The following is a 15,000-nucleotide window of genomic DNA, read 5'->3' on the forward strand; positions in this document are numbered from 1 at the left end:
ACTTTTAAAATGAATGATGACCTAACACAAACTGGTACAAACCACAATTATGTAGTAAAATAAATAAATAAATAAATTAGAATTTGAGCAGAGTTGGGCTGGCCAATCAGGGGGGGGCACTTGCCCCCCCTATAAAATGTCCCATGCACGTTAGGAGGAAGTGAGTGTAAACTCCTCCCCCTCGCCCCCCTACCCAAGGTGCTGGTGCCGGGGCTGTCGGTGCCCTTGGACCAGATAGAGAACATCACTAATCAGGGTTCCTCAGTCTAAGGAACTCGCCCCCCTACCCGAGGTGCTGTCGGTGCCCTTGGACCAGAGGATGGAGTGCAGCTGTCGGAGGGGTGGGGGGCTGTGCTGGGGCGAGCAGCAGGAGGGCGTGAGCGCCAGGAACCTGCCGGCCGACACGGAGTAGCAGTCCCGCTCCTTCACCACGCGCCGCTGACTCAGCATCATGTGGTTACAGGGGATCAGGAACCTGCAGGAACACAGAGGGAACCGAGATGGGGAACGTTAGACGGCCCAGCCCGGCGGAGGGCCCTGCTTCTGGGGGTGAGCACACGTGTGTGTGAGTGTGTGTGAGTGTGGGTGAGTGTGTGTGTGTGAGTGTGTGTGAGTGTGTGTGTGTGATCCCCTCACCTCAGGATGAGCTGCAGCATCACGTCCTCACAGTGGAACCCGATGAGCGTGTGGAACAGAGCCAGAGACACGGTGCCCAGCTACAGGACAAGAGGACAACCACCTTACCACCTTACCACCTTACCACCTTACCACCTTACCACCTTACCACCTTACCACTGACAATTACACACTAAGACACACACACACTACAAATTCACTATGGAGGCTTCGGCAATACATGTGTCCTTAGAGTCACAAAAGAGACAGAGAGAGAGAGAGAGAGAGAGAGAGAGAGAGAGAGAGAGAGAGAGAGGGAGAGAGAGAGAGAGAGAGAGAGAGAGAGAGAGAGAGAGAGAGAGAGAGAGAGAGAGAGGGAGAGAGAGAGAGAGAGAGTGAGAGGGAGAGAGAGAGAGAGAGAGAGACAGAGAGAGAGAGAGAGAGAGAGAGAGAGAGAGTGAGAGGGAGAGAGAGAGAGAGACAGAGAGAGAGAGAGAGAGAGAGAGAGAGAGAGAGAGAGAGAGAGAGAGAGAGAGAGAGAGAGAGAGAGAGAGAGAGAGAGAGAGAGAGAGGGAGAGAGAGAGGGAGAGAGACAGAGAGAGAGAGAGGGAGAGAGGGAGCCTCCTTCATTGAACATCACATTGCTGTCCTTCTCCGGGTGACTGACGGGCAGCTACGGCACTCCAGGGCTGCGTTCAAATTCAGCTAACAGAGGCTTTTAATGAACGTTCCAAATAGTTCGCATAAACGCAACAATCCCCATCTGGGAGCAGATCTCCAGTCAGCCTGGGTCCATTGTGATCCTCGTTCTGTTACTGGTGAACTACCTCTCCAGACTGTTAGCTTCTGTTAGCAAACGTTTGCGGCGAACACAAAGCTAACGGAAAATAGTTCGCTAACGTTCGCTATGTTCGCTGAATTTGAACGCACCCCAGGTGTATCCCCGCATGACACACCCTGCTCTGTGACACCCTGCTCTGTGACACACCCTGCTCTGTGACACACCCTGCTCTGTGACACAACCTGCTCTGTGACACCCTGCTCTGTGACACACCCTGCTCTGTGACACCCTGCTCTGTGACACAACCTGCTCTGTGACACCCTGCTCTGTGACACACCCTGCTCTGTGACACACCCTGCTCTGTGACACCCTGCTCTGTGACACCCTGCTCTGTCACACCCTGCTTTGTGACACCCTGCTCTGTGACACCCTGCTCTGTGACACACCCTGCTCTGTGACACTTAAATCAATCAGTGCTCTGTGGATTACTTGTGGTTGCGAGCATCATCGACCCCGGCAACATCACATCCCTGAAGCCTGAAGGCAAACAAGGAAGTGTTCTCAGGATATCCTTCTCCACACGTGGGGGGAGCTCTCCGGAGTAAACCAAGGACACCATGTTGGACTAAGTCACGTGGTTGGACTAAGTCACGTGGTTGAAATGGACTAAGTCACGTGGTTGGACTAATGGCGCGTTCCAGGCAACCCGTAACTCGTGTTTTTCCGACCTCCTACACGTGAAAATGCTCTGGAATGGCAGTCAAACCCGTAACTTCCCACCCGTGAACTCGTACAGATCGATGTACTCCCAGTTGCCAGGTGGGAAGTTACGGGTTTGACTGCCATTCCAGAGCATTTTCACGTGTAGGAGGTCGGAAAAACACGAGTTAGGGTTGCCTGGAACGCACCATTAGTCACATGGTTGTAATGGACTAAGTCACGTGGTTGTAATGGACTAAGTCACATGGTTGTAATGGCCTAAGTCACGTGGTTGGACTAAGTCACGTGGTTGGACTAAGTCACATGGTTGTAATGGACTAAGTCACGTGGTTGTAATGGACTAAGTCACGTGGTTGGACTAAGTCACGTGGTTGTAATAGACTAAGTCACGTGGTTGTAATAGACTAAGTCACGTGGTTGTAATGGACTAAGTCACGTGGTTGGACTAAGTCACGTGGTTGTAATAGACTAAGTCACGTGGTTGTAATAGACTAAGTCACGTGGTTGTAATAGACTAAGTCACATGGTTGTAATGGACTAAGTCACGTGGTTGTAATGGACTAAGTCACGTGGTTGTAATGGACTAAGTCACGTGGTTGTAATGGACTAAGTCACGTGGTTGTAATGGACTAAGTCACGTGGTTGGACTAAGTCACGTGGTTGTAATGGACTAAGTCACGTGGTTGTAATAGACTAAGTCACGTGGTTGTAATGGACTAAGTCACGTGGTTGTAATGGACTAAGTCATGTGGTTGTAATGGACTAAGTCACGTGGTTGGACTAAGTCACGTGGTTGTAATGGACTAAGTCACATGGTTGTAATGGACAATGTGTGTGTGTGTGTGTGCGTGCGTGTGTGCGTGCGTGCGTGTGCATGAGTCTGCGCGTGTGTGTGCGTGCGTGCGTGCGTGCGTGTGTGCGTGTGTGCGTGGCCTGGTGCGGACCTGGAAGGGCGTGTTGATCCTGCTGACCAGCGTGTCCAGGATGTGGACGGTGTCGTGGCGATGCAGCAGGATGAAGGACAGGAAGGTGTGCAGCAGGGCGGGCTCCGTCACGCTCCTCAGGAACAGGTCCAGGTACGCCGTGGTGGTCATCACCTCCTCCACCGTCAGCTGGACACACGGGGTGGGACGCACGTAGGCGCGCATGGGTATACTTCAGGTGCATGTGTGTGTGCAGGTGTGTGTGTACAGGTGTGTGTGTGTGTGTGTGTGCACATGTGTGTGTTTGTGTGTGTGTGTGTGTGTGTGTGTGTGTACTGTACATGCATGTGTGTGTGTGTGTGAATGTGTGTGTGTGTGTGTGTGTGTGTGTGTGTGTGTGTGTGTGTGTGTGTGTGTGTGTGTGTGTGTCAGAATGATGAGTAACTCACCTTATGGAGGGCTGGCGCTAGGACCGGCACCAGGAAGCCGTTGTAGATGTAGCTGAGCAGCTGGTCTCTGATGCTGGGGTGAGCCACCTGAGAACAGCCCGGAGAACCTTTACACATTACAGCCTGAGAACAGCCCGGAGAACCTTTACACATTACAGCCTGAGAACAGCCCGGAGAACCTTTACACATTACAGCCTGAGAACAGCCCGGAGAACCTTTACACATTACAGCCTGAGAACAGCCCGGAGAACCTTTACACGTTACAGCCTGAGAACAGCCCGGAGAACCTTTACACATTACAGCCTGAGAACAGCCCGGAGAACCTTTACACATTACAGCCTGAGAACAGCCCTTAGAACCTTTACTCCGGATTATAAAGTCTGAGAACAGCCCGGAGAACGTTTACATCAGGTTATACAGCCTGAGAACAGCCCTTAGAACCTTTACTCCAGATTATACAGTCTGAGAACAGCCCGGAGAACGTTTACATCAGGTTATACAGCCTGAGAACAGCTCGTAGAACGTTAACATCAGGTTATACAACATGTTCCATGGCATTTATCTGATCTCAGACCAGCTCAACACTGCCGTGAAAACGGAGCATTGCACAGGACTGAAAAAGCAGCGCTTGTTCTACAGACGTCATGTTGTTCTAATGGGAATGGGGCCGTCTCTCCTCACAGAGCCAGACCTCATCTCCACAGCGCTGGAGAAAGGCCTGGCTACACTCACTACCGTGCGCTATTTCTTTAAACCAATCACAATCATCTCATGTGAACCAATCACAATGGCAAGCTCAGAGGTCGTTGTCGTTTCAGGTTGTGAAGGGAAAACGGTAACATGCACATAGCAGAAGGGGAGGAGTCTCCCATGGCTGCTGATTGGGGCAGGGAGATTCTCCCGCCTCCATACTACTCTTCCTCCTAATGACACAGCGTATCCCCAAAACCGCTGAGTCATACTACTCTTCCTCCTAATGACACAGCGTATCCCCAAAACCGCTGAGTCATACTACTCTTCCTCCTAATGACACAGCTTATCCCCAAAACCGCTGAGTCACACTCCTCTTCCTCCTAATGACACAGCTTATCCCCAAAACCTCCATCCGTGAGTCACACTCCTCTTTGGACTAGTCTGGAGAACCTCAATCCGCTGAGTCACACTCCTCTTTGGACTAGTCTGGAGAACCTCAATCCGCTGAGTCACACTCCTCTTTGGACTAGTCTGGAGAACCTCCATCCCCTGAGTCACACTCCTCTTTGGACTAGTCTGGAGAACCTCCATCTGCTGAGTCACACTCCTCTTTGGACTAGTCTAGAGAACCTCCATCCGCTGAGTCACACTCCTCTTTGGACTAGTCTGGAGAACCTCAATCCGCTGAGTCACACTCCTCTTTGGACTAGTCTGGAGAACCTCAATCCGCTGAGTCACACTCCTCTTTGGACTAGTCTAGAGAACCTCAATCCGCTGAGTCACACTCCTCTTTGGACTAGTCTGGAGAACCTCCATCCGCTGAGTCACACTCCTCTTTGGACAAGTCTGGAGAACCTCAATCCGCTGAGTCACACTCCTCTTTGGACTAGTCTGGAGAACCTCAATCCGCTGAGTCACACTCCTCTTTGGACTAGTCTGGAGAACCTCCATCCGCTGAGTCACACTCCTCTTTGGACTAGTCTGGAGAACCTCCATCCGCTGAGTCACACTCCTCTTTGGACTAGTCTAGAGAACCTCCATCCCCTGAGTCACACTCCTCTTTGGACTAGTCTAGAGAACCTCCATCCGCTGAGTCACACTCCTCTTTGGACTAGTCTGGAGAACCTCAATCCGCTGAGTCACACTCCTCTTTGGACTAGTCTGGAGAACCTCCATCCGCTGAGTCACACTCATCTTTGGACTAGTCTGGAGAACCTCCATCCGCTGAGTCACACTCCTCTTTGGACTAGTCTGGAGAACCTCCATCCCCTGAGTCACACTCCTCTTTGGACTAGTCTAGAGAACCTCCATCCCCTGAGTCACACTCCTCTTTGGACTAGTCTAGAGAACCTCCATCCGCTGAGTCACACTCCTCTTTGGACTAGTCTGGAGAACCTCCATCCGCTGAGTCACACTCCTCTTTGGACTAGTCTGGAGAACCTCCATCCCCTGAGTCACACTCCTCTTTGGACTAGTCTAGAGAACCTCCATCCCCTGAGTCACACTCCTCTTTGGACTAGTCTGGAGAACCTCCATCTGCTGAGTCACACTCCTCTTTGGACTAGTCTGGAGAACCTCAATCCGCTGAGTCACACTCCTCTTTGGACTAGTCTGGAGAACCTCAATCCGCTGAGGCACACTCCTCTTTGGACTAGTCTGGAGAACCTCCATCCCCTGAGTCACACTCCTCTTTGGACTAGTCTAGAGAACCTCCATCCCCTGAGTCACACTCCTCTTTGGACTAGTCTGGAGAACCTCCATCTGCTGAGTCACACTCCTCTTTGGACTAGTCTGGAGAACCTCAATCCGCTGAGTCACACTCCTCTTTGGACTAGTCTGGAGAACCTCCATCCGCTGAGGCACACTCCTCTTTGGACTAGTCTGGAGAACCTCCATCCGCTGAGTCACACTCCTCTTTGGACAAGTCTGGAGAACCTCAATCCGCTGAGTCACACTCCTCTTTGGACTAGTCTGGAGAACCTCCATCCCCTGAGTCACACTCCTCTTTGGACTAGTCTAGAGAACCTCCATCCCCTGAGTCACACTCCTCTTTGGACTAGTCTGGAGAACCTCCATCCCCTGAGTCACACTCCTCTTTGGACTAGTCTAGAGAACCTCCATCTGCTGAGTCACATTCCTCTTTGGACTAGTCTGGAGAATGCTTAGTGAGAGCGCTGATGCACATTTGGTCTGAGTGTGTGTGTGTGTGTGTGTGTGTGTGTGTGTGTGTGTGTGTGTGTATGTATGTGTGTGTGTGGACCTGGATGACGGCGTTGCAGAACTCCAGGGAGTTGAGGAACTGGACGAGCGCGGGCAGCTGGAGCCAGTCGTCCCGGAGGAGGCAGTGGACGTCCTCGCTGGGCAGCTCCAGCCTGGGGGGCAGCGACGAGTACAGACCACTCAGCCCTGTGGCCAGCACCTGGGAGAGGACACACACACACATGTATACACACACACACACACACACACACACACACTCACACACACACACTTATACATACATACACACACAGACACACACACACACACACACACACACACACACACACACACACATATACATACATACATACATACACACACACACACACACACATATACAAACATGCACACACACACACACACACACACATATACACACACACACATATATATACATACACACATATACACACACACACTCACACACACACACACACACACACACACATATATATACATACACATACACACACATATACACACACACACTCACATATATACATACACACACACACACACACACACAGTTAATGAATCCCAACATACTCACTAAACTGTACTTACTAACAGTACATCAAAAGTTAAATACGAATCTGCATGCACACTTGCATAAAGAATTGACGTGAACATGATCTAGCTGTTTTGAATCTAATGACTGAGATCCTAGCTGTTCCTCCATGGGTAGAGTCCTCCCTCTAAACATGAGAAGATATCCTAGCTGTTCCTCCATGGGTAGAGTCCTCCCTCCAAACATGAGAAGATATCCTAGCTGTTCCTCCATGGGTAGAGTCCTCCCTCTAAACATGAGAATATAGTATCCTAGCTGTTCATCCCTCTAAACGTGAGAATATAGTATCCTAGCTGTTCATCCCTCTAAACGTGAGAAGATATCCTAGCTGTTCCTCCATGGGTAGAGAAGAACAGGCAGTGTAAACGTCTGGAGGAGATACCTGTACACTCATCCTCTGTTGGAGGCTGTTAGCCGTGCAGATATTATACATGAATCCTAATTGACTTCCTGCCCTGTGTGAAAGGGTCCAGGTGCGCCCAATCAAGCTTTCTACCTTGATGTGGAGAAACCAGAGTATATATGGACAATGACACCAAGACCTCTCACTTTGCACTGACGGAGGTCCCTATGACACCAAGACCTCTCACTTTGCACTGACGAAGGTCCCTATGACACCAAGACCTCTCACTTTGCACTGACGAAGGTCCCTATGACACCAAGACCTCTCACTGTGCACTGACGAAGGTCCCTATGACACCAAGACCTCTAACTGTGCACTGACGAAGGTCCCTATGACATCAAGACCTCTAACTGTGCACTGACGAAGGTCCCTATGACATCAAGACCTCTCACTTTGCACTGACGAAGGTCCCTATGACATCAAGACCTCTCACTTTGCACTGACGAAGGTCCCTGCGTGGACCCAAACGTTTCTATTATTTTGATCCCAGTAAAATTGATCTCATTTTCTTAGACTTAGACTTTCAGTCTTTATTTGTTTCTGTGTGCGAGTCCACTTTTGCTTTTTGTACTATTATCTATTATCCCTGACTGCCGCACCAGAGGAAAGAAGACACAGGACTGATGTCAAGTCAAGTGTGCAGGCTCATCTCTTGTTCATCACAGATATTATACATGGACACCCATGTATATATATATATATATATATATATATATATATATATATATATATATATATAAACCCTTTCAATTGAATTTTTGGTCTCTAGGGCAACAACTAGGTCCAAGCAAACTTCCTGCGCATCAATTTGCGATAATAACGCTAGCAAGTCGAAAACTTTTTCGCAATGTCCAAATGAACTTTGTGACCTTGTTGTTCTGTGGTGGGATTATAATTGACGTGTCTCAACTGTTCTGTCTTTGGGAGGCTCGAAAAATAGCTGCTTGTCATTTTTAACGGTCTACAGTGCAACGTTCATCACCTCTGCCCGGGACTACATCTAGACGAGGGAGAGTGTTTTAAATGAAACGAGGGATATTCATGCTTTCATATTCATGCTCGTTATTCATGCTTTAGAGGGAGAGAGTTAGAGAGACACAGAGAGAGATACAGAGAGAGATACAGAGAGAGAGACACAGAGAGATACACAGAGAGATACACAGAGAGAGATACAGAGAGATACACAGAGAGAGATACGGTGAGAGATACAGAGAGAGAGATACAGAGAGAGACACAGAGAGAGACAGAGAGATACAGAGAGAGAGATACAGAGAGAGACAGAGAGACAGAGAGAGACAGAGAGATACAGAGAGAGAGAGAGTGAAAGAGGAATAGAGAAGAGCAAGACCCATTAAAAAATAAGCGTGTCCAGACGGAGAAAAGCACGGAGACCAAGAACGAAAGCGGCCACGCCCACGAAGAGGCCACGCCCACGGAGAGGCCACGCCCACGAAGAGGCCACGCCCACGAAGAGGCCACGCCCACGGCGACTGACCGGGCAGAAGTAGGTGTTCTCGGCGACGTGCTCGGCCACGCGGTGGTTCTCGGCGGCCAGCGACATGATGAGGAGCAGGGCGTCGCGCGCCTGCTGGCCCACCGTGCCCTCGCGGTGGACGAACGGCACCAGCAGCGAGAAGATCAGGAAGTTGGCGGCGCCCTGGTCCTCGCTGGCGTGGAAGAACAGCTCCAGCACCGAGGCGTCCTTGGCCAGCACGCCACACAGCTGGTTCAGCAGCAGCACAAGCTCCGCCTCCACCACCGGTGCCGCCGCCACCCCCGCGCACGACGACAGCAGCATCATGAGGGGGCGGAGCACGGGCTTGTGGTGCAGCAGCGGCTGGCGCGCCTGGCCAATCAGCATCTCGTACATCTTCAGCTGCTCCAGCTTCATGTCGTCGGTGAACTCGCGGCGCAGCGACCACAGGAAGAGGCGCTCCATCACGTTCTCCACCACCACGAACTCCAGGATGGGGCCCATGGCGCCCGCCTGCCCGCTGTCCTCCTCCATCAGCAGGAAGAGCATGTGCTCCACGTAGTTCTGCACGGCGCTGGCCTCGTCGCCCGGGACCGGGCCGAAACGGAGGCCGCCGCCGCCGAGGCCGCCGCCCAGACCGATGACGCCCAGGGCGGCCATGCTGGAGCTGCGGAGGGGATCGTGCTTCTCCAGGATCTTCACCACCTGCAGGAGCAGCACCAGAGCCTGGGGTTACTACCAGCAGGGGTGTTCAGTACCGGCATTTAGTACCTGTGTTCAGTACCAGAGCCTGGGGTCACTACCAGCAGGGGTGTTCAGTACCAGAGCCTGGGGTTACTACCAGCACCGGTGTTCAGTACCAGAGCCTGGGGTTACTACCAGCAGGGGTGTTCAGTACCAGAGCCTGGGGTTACTACCAGCACCGGTGTTCAGTACCAGAGCCTGGGGTTACTACCAGCAGGGGTGTTCAGTACCAGAGCCTGGGGTTACTACCAGCACCGGTGTTCAGTACCAGAGCCTGGGGTTACTACCAGCACCGGTGTTCAGTACCAGAGCCTGGGGTTACTACCAGCACCGGTGTTCAGTACCAGAGCCTGGGGTTACTACCAGCAGTGGTGTTCAGTACCAGAGCCTGGGGTTACTACCAGCACCGGTGTTCAGTACCAGAGCCTGGGGTTACTACCAGCAGGGGTGTTCAGTACCAGAGCCTGGGGTTACTACCAGCAGGGGTGTTCAGTACTGGTGTTCAGTACCAGAGCCTGGGGTTACTACCAGCAGGGGTGTTCAGTACTAGTGTTCAGTACCGGTGTTCAGCAGTGTCGGGCAGGTGAACGTTTTATGCAGCGTGCAGTATTTCACCTCAAACTGGCTCCGCTTTCTTAAAGCTGTTCAATAATACGTTTCATTGCTTTTTACCTGAATTATTATTGGAAAAAAACTTATAGCGAAGCCAGCTCCCTGTGTAGGGGGGCTAGAGACACAGGGTTTGGACTGCGGGGTGTGTGTGTGTGAGGGGGGGGGGGCGCTCCGAACCGCCCCATGCCGGCTGCGACCCAAGGGGGGCGCCACAGAGCCCATTCACCTCCATTTATTTAGACTTGTTTAATCATGGCGAAGATCAACTGCTTTGAATTAGCTAGTTATGCTCGTAGCTAGCCAGATTACTGCTCAGTCCTGTCATATCTATCCAGTTAGATTACTGCTCAGTCCTGTCATATCTATCCAGTTAGATTACTGCTCAGTCCTGTCATATCTATCCAGTTAGATTACTGCTCAGTCCTGTCATATCTATCCAGTTAGATTACTGCTCAGTCCTGTCATATCTATCCAGTTAGATTACTGCTCAGTCCTGTCATATCTATCCAGTTAGATTACTGCTCAGTCCTGTCATATCTATCTAGCCAGATTGCTGCTGTCGGTCCTGTCATATCTAGCTAGTTAGCTAGCTAGCTGAAATACTACTAGTACTACTACTAATACAGCTAGCTAGTTGGCTAGCTAGCTTAAATACTACCAATACTACTACTAATACAGCTAGCTAGTTGGCTAGCTAGCTGAAATACTACTAATACTACTACTAATACAGCTAGCTAGTTAGCTAGCTAGCTGAAATACTACCAGTACTACTACTAATACAGCTAGCTAGTTAGCTAGCTAGCTGAAATACTACTAATACTACTACTAATACTAGCTGAAATACTACTTATACTACTACTAATACAGCTAGCTAGTTAGCTAGCTAGCTGAAATCCATCAGAGAGCAGAGCTGAAGAGTCGTTCGGCCAAATCCAGCTGTATCAACCCCAGCTGCTGTTCATAAACTGTATGCACGTGATGCACCAGCAGTATATTTTGGACATTCTCCTCTTAAGTATCGGGACCATAATGTCACTGATGCTCTGTGCACCGTCCACCCAGTCAAATCCCTCATATGTGACTGGGTTTGGGTTAGCCAATCAGACTGGGGCCAAAGGGCTGGTCTGGATTGGCAGCTTAGTTCTGGTGGCTGGTTCTGGTGGCTGGTTCTTGTGGCTGGTTCTGGTGGTTCTGCCGTTACCTGAGCCCAGTGGTTCTTGAAGACGATCATGCAGGTCTCGGGGTCCACACCTTTCAGGACCAGAGACTGCCCGTCCTGGTTTCCGTTGGCAACCACTGAGGCCATCATCACGGCGACCGTGTCATCTGGGTGGGCTAAACCATGTTGCGAGGAAAGGGGGGGGCTCCTCACTGTTCACAGGGTAACCACTACCTCATGGAGCAGCTGGACACTGGGGGACTGCAGAGAGAGAGAAGAAACACACACACACACACACACAGTTACACACACACACAGTTACACACACACACACACACACACACACACACACACACACACAGTTACACCACTGTGCAGTCAAGGAAAACAAAGATAATAATAAACTATTAATACGATGCTGCTTCAGATAGCTATACAGAGTATACAGAGTGCACACATACAGTACACACACGCACAGGCACACACACACACACACACACACACACAGGCACACACACACAGGCACATACACACACACACACAGGCGCACACACACACAGTCACACACACACAGGCACACACAGAGACACAGACACACACACAGGCACACACACACAGTCACACACACACAGGCACACACAGAGACACAGACACACACACAGGCACACACACACAGTCACACACACACAGGCACACACAGAGACACAGACACACACACAGGCACACACACACAGGCACACAGAGACACAGGCACATACACACAAGCAGACCTCTCTCTCACTCTTCTTCTCAGCATGGATACACAGCAGCTATGATAGGCATGCTAGAGACACAATGACAGAGAGAGAGAGAGAGAGAGAGAGAGAGAGAGAGACAGAGAGAGAGAGACAGAGAGAGAGAGAGAGGGAGAGAGAGAGAGAGAGAGAGAGAGAGAGAGAAAGAGGGACTTGAGGCACATGAGTGTCTGCCAGAATGCATACACAGGGAAGAGTTGCCTCCATGTTTTGGAATGTATCACTAGTCTGTAACATCGTTTTCATAATGGCCGAGCCATGGATGACATTCTCATAATGCCCTCTCATGGAGATAGCCATGGATGACATTCTCATAATGCCCTCTCATGGAGATAGCGATGGATGACATTCTCATAATGCCCTCTCATGGGGATAGCCATGGATGACATTCTCATAATGCCCTCTCATGGGGATAGCCATGGATGACAACAGAGTGTGAATAAGCAGCCTGTGATGAGCTACAGATGAAGCACGTCGCTCTGCCTGGCGTGGTGGTTCTCGGCTGGCTCAGGTATGCCAACTATGACGATTTCAACAGGGTCCGCAAGTGCCTGAGAAAATATTTGCTCACATTTCTGAAGGTGTGTATGAGGTACGTACGTTTCTCACATTACTTGTCTGAACGGAGCAACAATAGTGATTAAAGTATGCTAAAAATACCCTCTAACAACATTGACAATGCAGCGTGACTATTTAAATTCTGGCGTCTACCAGTGACATGCTTCTGTGGACTGAGACCGTACTGGGTCAGCTCAATGCACTGTGACAGACCTACAAGGATAAGAGTTACATGTTGCCTTTTGTTGTTGACGAAACCAAACCATTGCTACAAAAATCAAAAAATGTATTTTAGCGTGCAATACACCCCTGAAAGAGATGCCTCCATTCTCTGATCCTGCTCTCACTGAGGGGAGAGCAGGAGTGGTCCTGGTGGACATCATCACAGTCCCCTGACTCGTCTGGTGAACAACCAGCGGTATCTTCACCCGACCCTGTCCCTGACCTTCTCATGTCTTAATCACCCACTAAGAGTGCTGAGTTAGGGACAAATACGAACGTGGCCTTCGCTGCTACCTACAGTCAAAACATGTCTCATAATGCCAGGGCCTTGACAAAGTCCTGCTCTCATACTGAACAAATGTTCTATGCATCACAATGGTAAACTACAAATGGCAGCCGCACACCACGATACCCAATCAGCATCCTAACGCCAGACCTCGATACCCAATCAGCATCCTAACGCCAGACCACGATACCCAATCAGCATCCTAACGCCAGACCACGATGCCCAATCAGCATCCTAAAGCCAGACCACGATACCCAATCAGCATCCTAACACCAGACCACGATACCCAATCAGCATCCTAACGCCAGACCACATACCCAATCAGCATCCTAACACCAGACCACGATACCCAATCAGCATCCTAATGCCAGACCACGATACCCAATCAGCATCCTAACGCCCACCCATTAAATCGCCTCTCAGCCAATCACTGCAACAAATGATTGCTGCCCTAAAAGAGGACTTACTTCACAACGAGCAACAGAGCTTGGCACGGCAGTGACACACACACACACACCCACGCACACACACACACACACACACACACACACACACACACTGCACACATATGTTTTTAGTTAAGAACAGGAGGAAAGTGCATGCTAGTATGGCTTTTGAAGGAATGTTTGGGCAGGGGGGTGGAAGTGTGTGTCAGGCTCTGGCTGTCGTACCCTCTCTGAACCATGGTGTTGCCTTGCCTTCAAGTCTTCAGTCCACGCAGCGTTCAGCGTCTTCTTGAAAACCAGCTTGGCTGAAACGGAGAAGGAGAACTCTCAGTTTGGGTAGCAGAGAGGCAGTTCCAGAGGTTGGGTGTGTGGAACTCTTAGTGCTATACTGTAGAGTGGAGTGGTAGAGAGAGAGAGGAGGGATGGAGTGGTAGAGAGAGAGAGGAGGTATGGAATGGTAGACAGAGAGAGAGAGAGGAGGGATGGAGTGGTAGAGAGAGAGAGAGAGAGAGGAGGTATGGAGTGGTAGAGAGAGAGGGGGGGTATTGAGTGGTAGAGAGAGAGAGAGAGAGAGGAGGGATGGAGTGGTAGAGAGAGAGAGAGAGGAGGTATGGAGTGGTAGAGAGAGAGAGGAGGGATGGAGTGGTAGAGAGAGAGAGGAGGTATGGAATGGTAGACAGAGAGAGAGAGAGGAGGGATGGAGTGGTAGAGAGAGAGAGAGAGAGGAGGTATGGAGTGGTAGAGAGAGAGAGAGAGAGAGAGCGAGAGAGGTAGAGAGAGAGAGGGAGAGAGAGAGAGAGACAAAGAGAGAGAGAGAGAGAGGTAGAGAGAGAGAGGGAGAGAGAGAGAGAGAGAGAGAGAGAGAGAGAGAGACAAAGAGAGAGAGAGAGAGGTAGAGAGAGAGAGGGAGAGAGAGAGAGAGAGAGAGAGAGAGAGAGACAAAGAGAGAGAGAGAGAGAGAGAGAGAGAAAGAGAGAGAGAGAGAGACAAAGAGAGAGAGAGAGGTAGAGAGAGAAAGAGAGAGAGAGAGAGAGCGAGAGAGAGAAAGAGAAAGAGAGAGAGAGAGAGAGAGAGAGAGAGAGAGAAAGAGAGAGAGAGAGAGAGGTAGAGAGGGACCAGAGCAGTGCTGAAGTGTTAAATGAAGCCGCTCGCTGGCCATGTGATGAAATATAATAATAGTGTCAAACCAAAACATGACCAAATGCATCGTCCAGCTGATTAAACGCTCTGTGATTCCCAAACTAAGGCCTCTCAGTCCCTGTGTGCTACTATGCTTTCTGGATAACTAGCA

The 15,000-nt window shown here is 50.5% G+C and overlaps 1 protein-coding gene and 1 long non-coding RNA gene across 2 annotated transcripts in view; both read right to left on the bottom strand.

Moving 5' to 3' along the window:
* Positions 1 to 11,553, bottom strand: part of fhip1aa (FHF complex subunit HOOK interacting protein 1Aa) — a gene marked incomplete at both ends in the record, with an annotated part of 23,147 nt that extends 11,594 nt beyond the window's left edge. Inside the window, 7 exons of the mRNA XM_084454714.1 lie at positions 288 to 475; positions 637 to 716; positions 3,061 to 3,228; positions 3,489 to 3,575; positions 6,442 to 6,600; positions 8,910 to 9,593; positions 11,446 to 11,553. Coding sequence (XP_084310840.1) covers positions 288 to 475; positions 637 to 716; positions 3,061 to 3,228; positions 3,489 to 3,575; positions 6,442 to 6,600; positions 8,910 to 9,593; positions 11,446 to 11,553 — 1,474 coding nt within the window. The remainder of the gene's footprint in view (positions 1 to 287; positions 476 to 636; positions 717 to 3,060; positions 3,229 to 3,488; positions 3,576 to 6,441; positions 6,601 to 8,909; positions 9,594 to 11,445) is intronic.
* A 3-nt stretch (positions 11,554 to 11,556) lies between these two features.
* Positions 11,557 to 15,000, bottom strand: part of LOC311322244 — a 20,739-nt gene continuing 17,295 nt past the window's right edge. The window contains exons 2-3 of the long non-coding RNA XR_014630919.1: positions 13,935 to 14,014; positions 11,557 to 11,664 (exon numbers count right to left, since the gene is read on the bottom strand). This is a non-coding gene — a long non-coding RNA (uncharacterized lncRNA). The remainder of the gene's footprint in view (positions 11,665 to 13,934; positions 14,015 to 15,000) is intronic.

Source organism: Borostomias antarcticus (genome assembly GCF_949987555.1).
Source record: "Borostomias antarcticus genome assembly, chromosome: 20".
NCBI lineage: Eukaryota > Metazoa > Chordata > Actinopteri > Stomiiformes > Stomiidae > Borostomias > Borostomias antarcticus.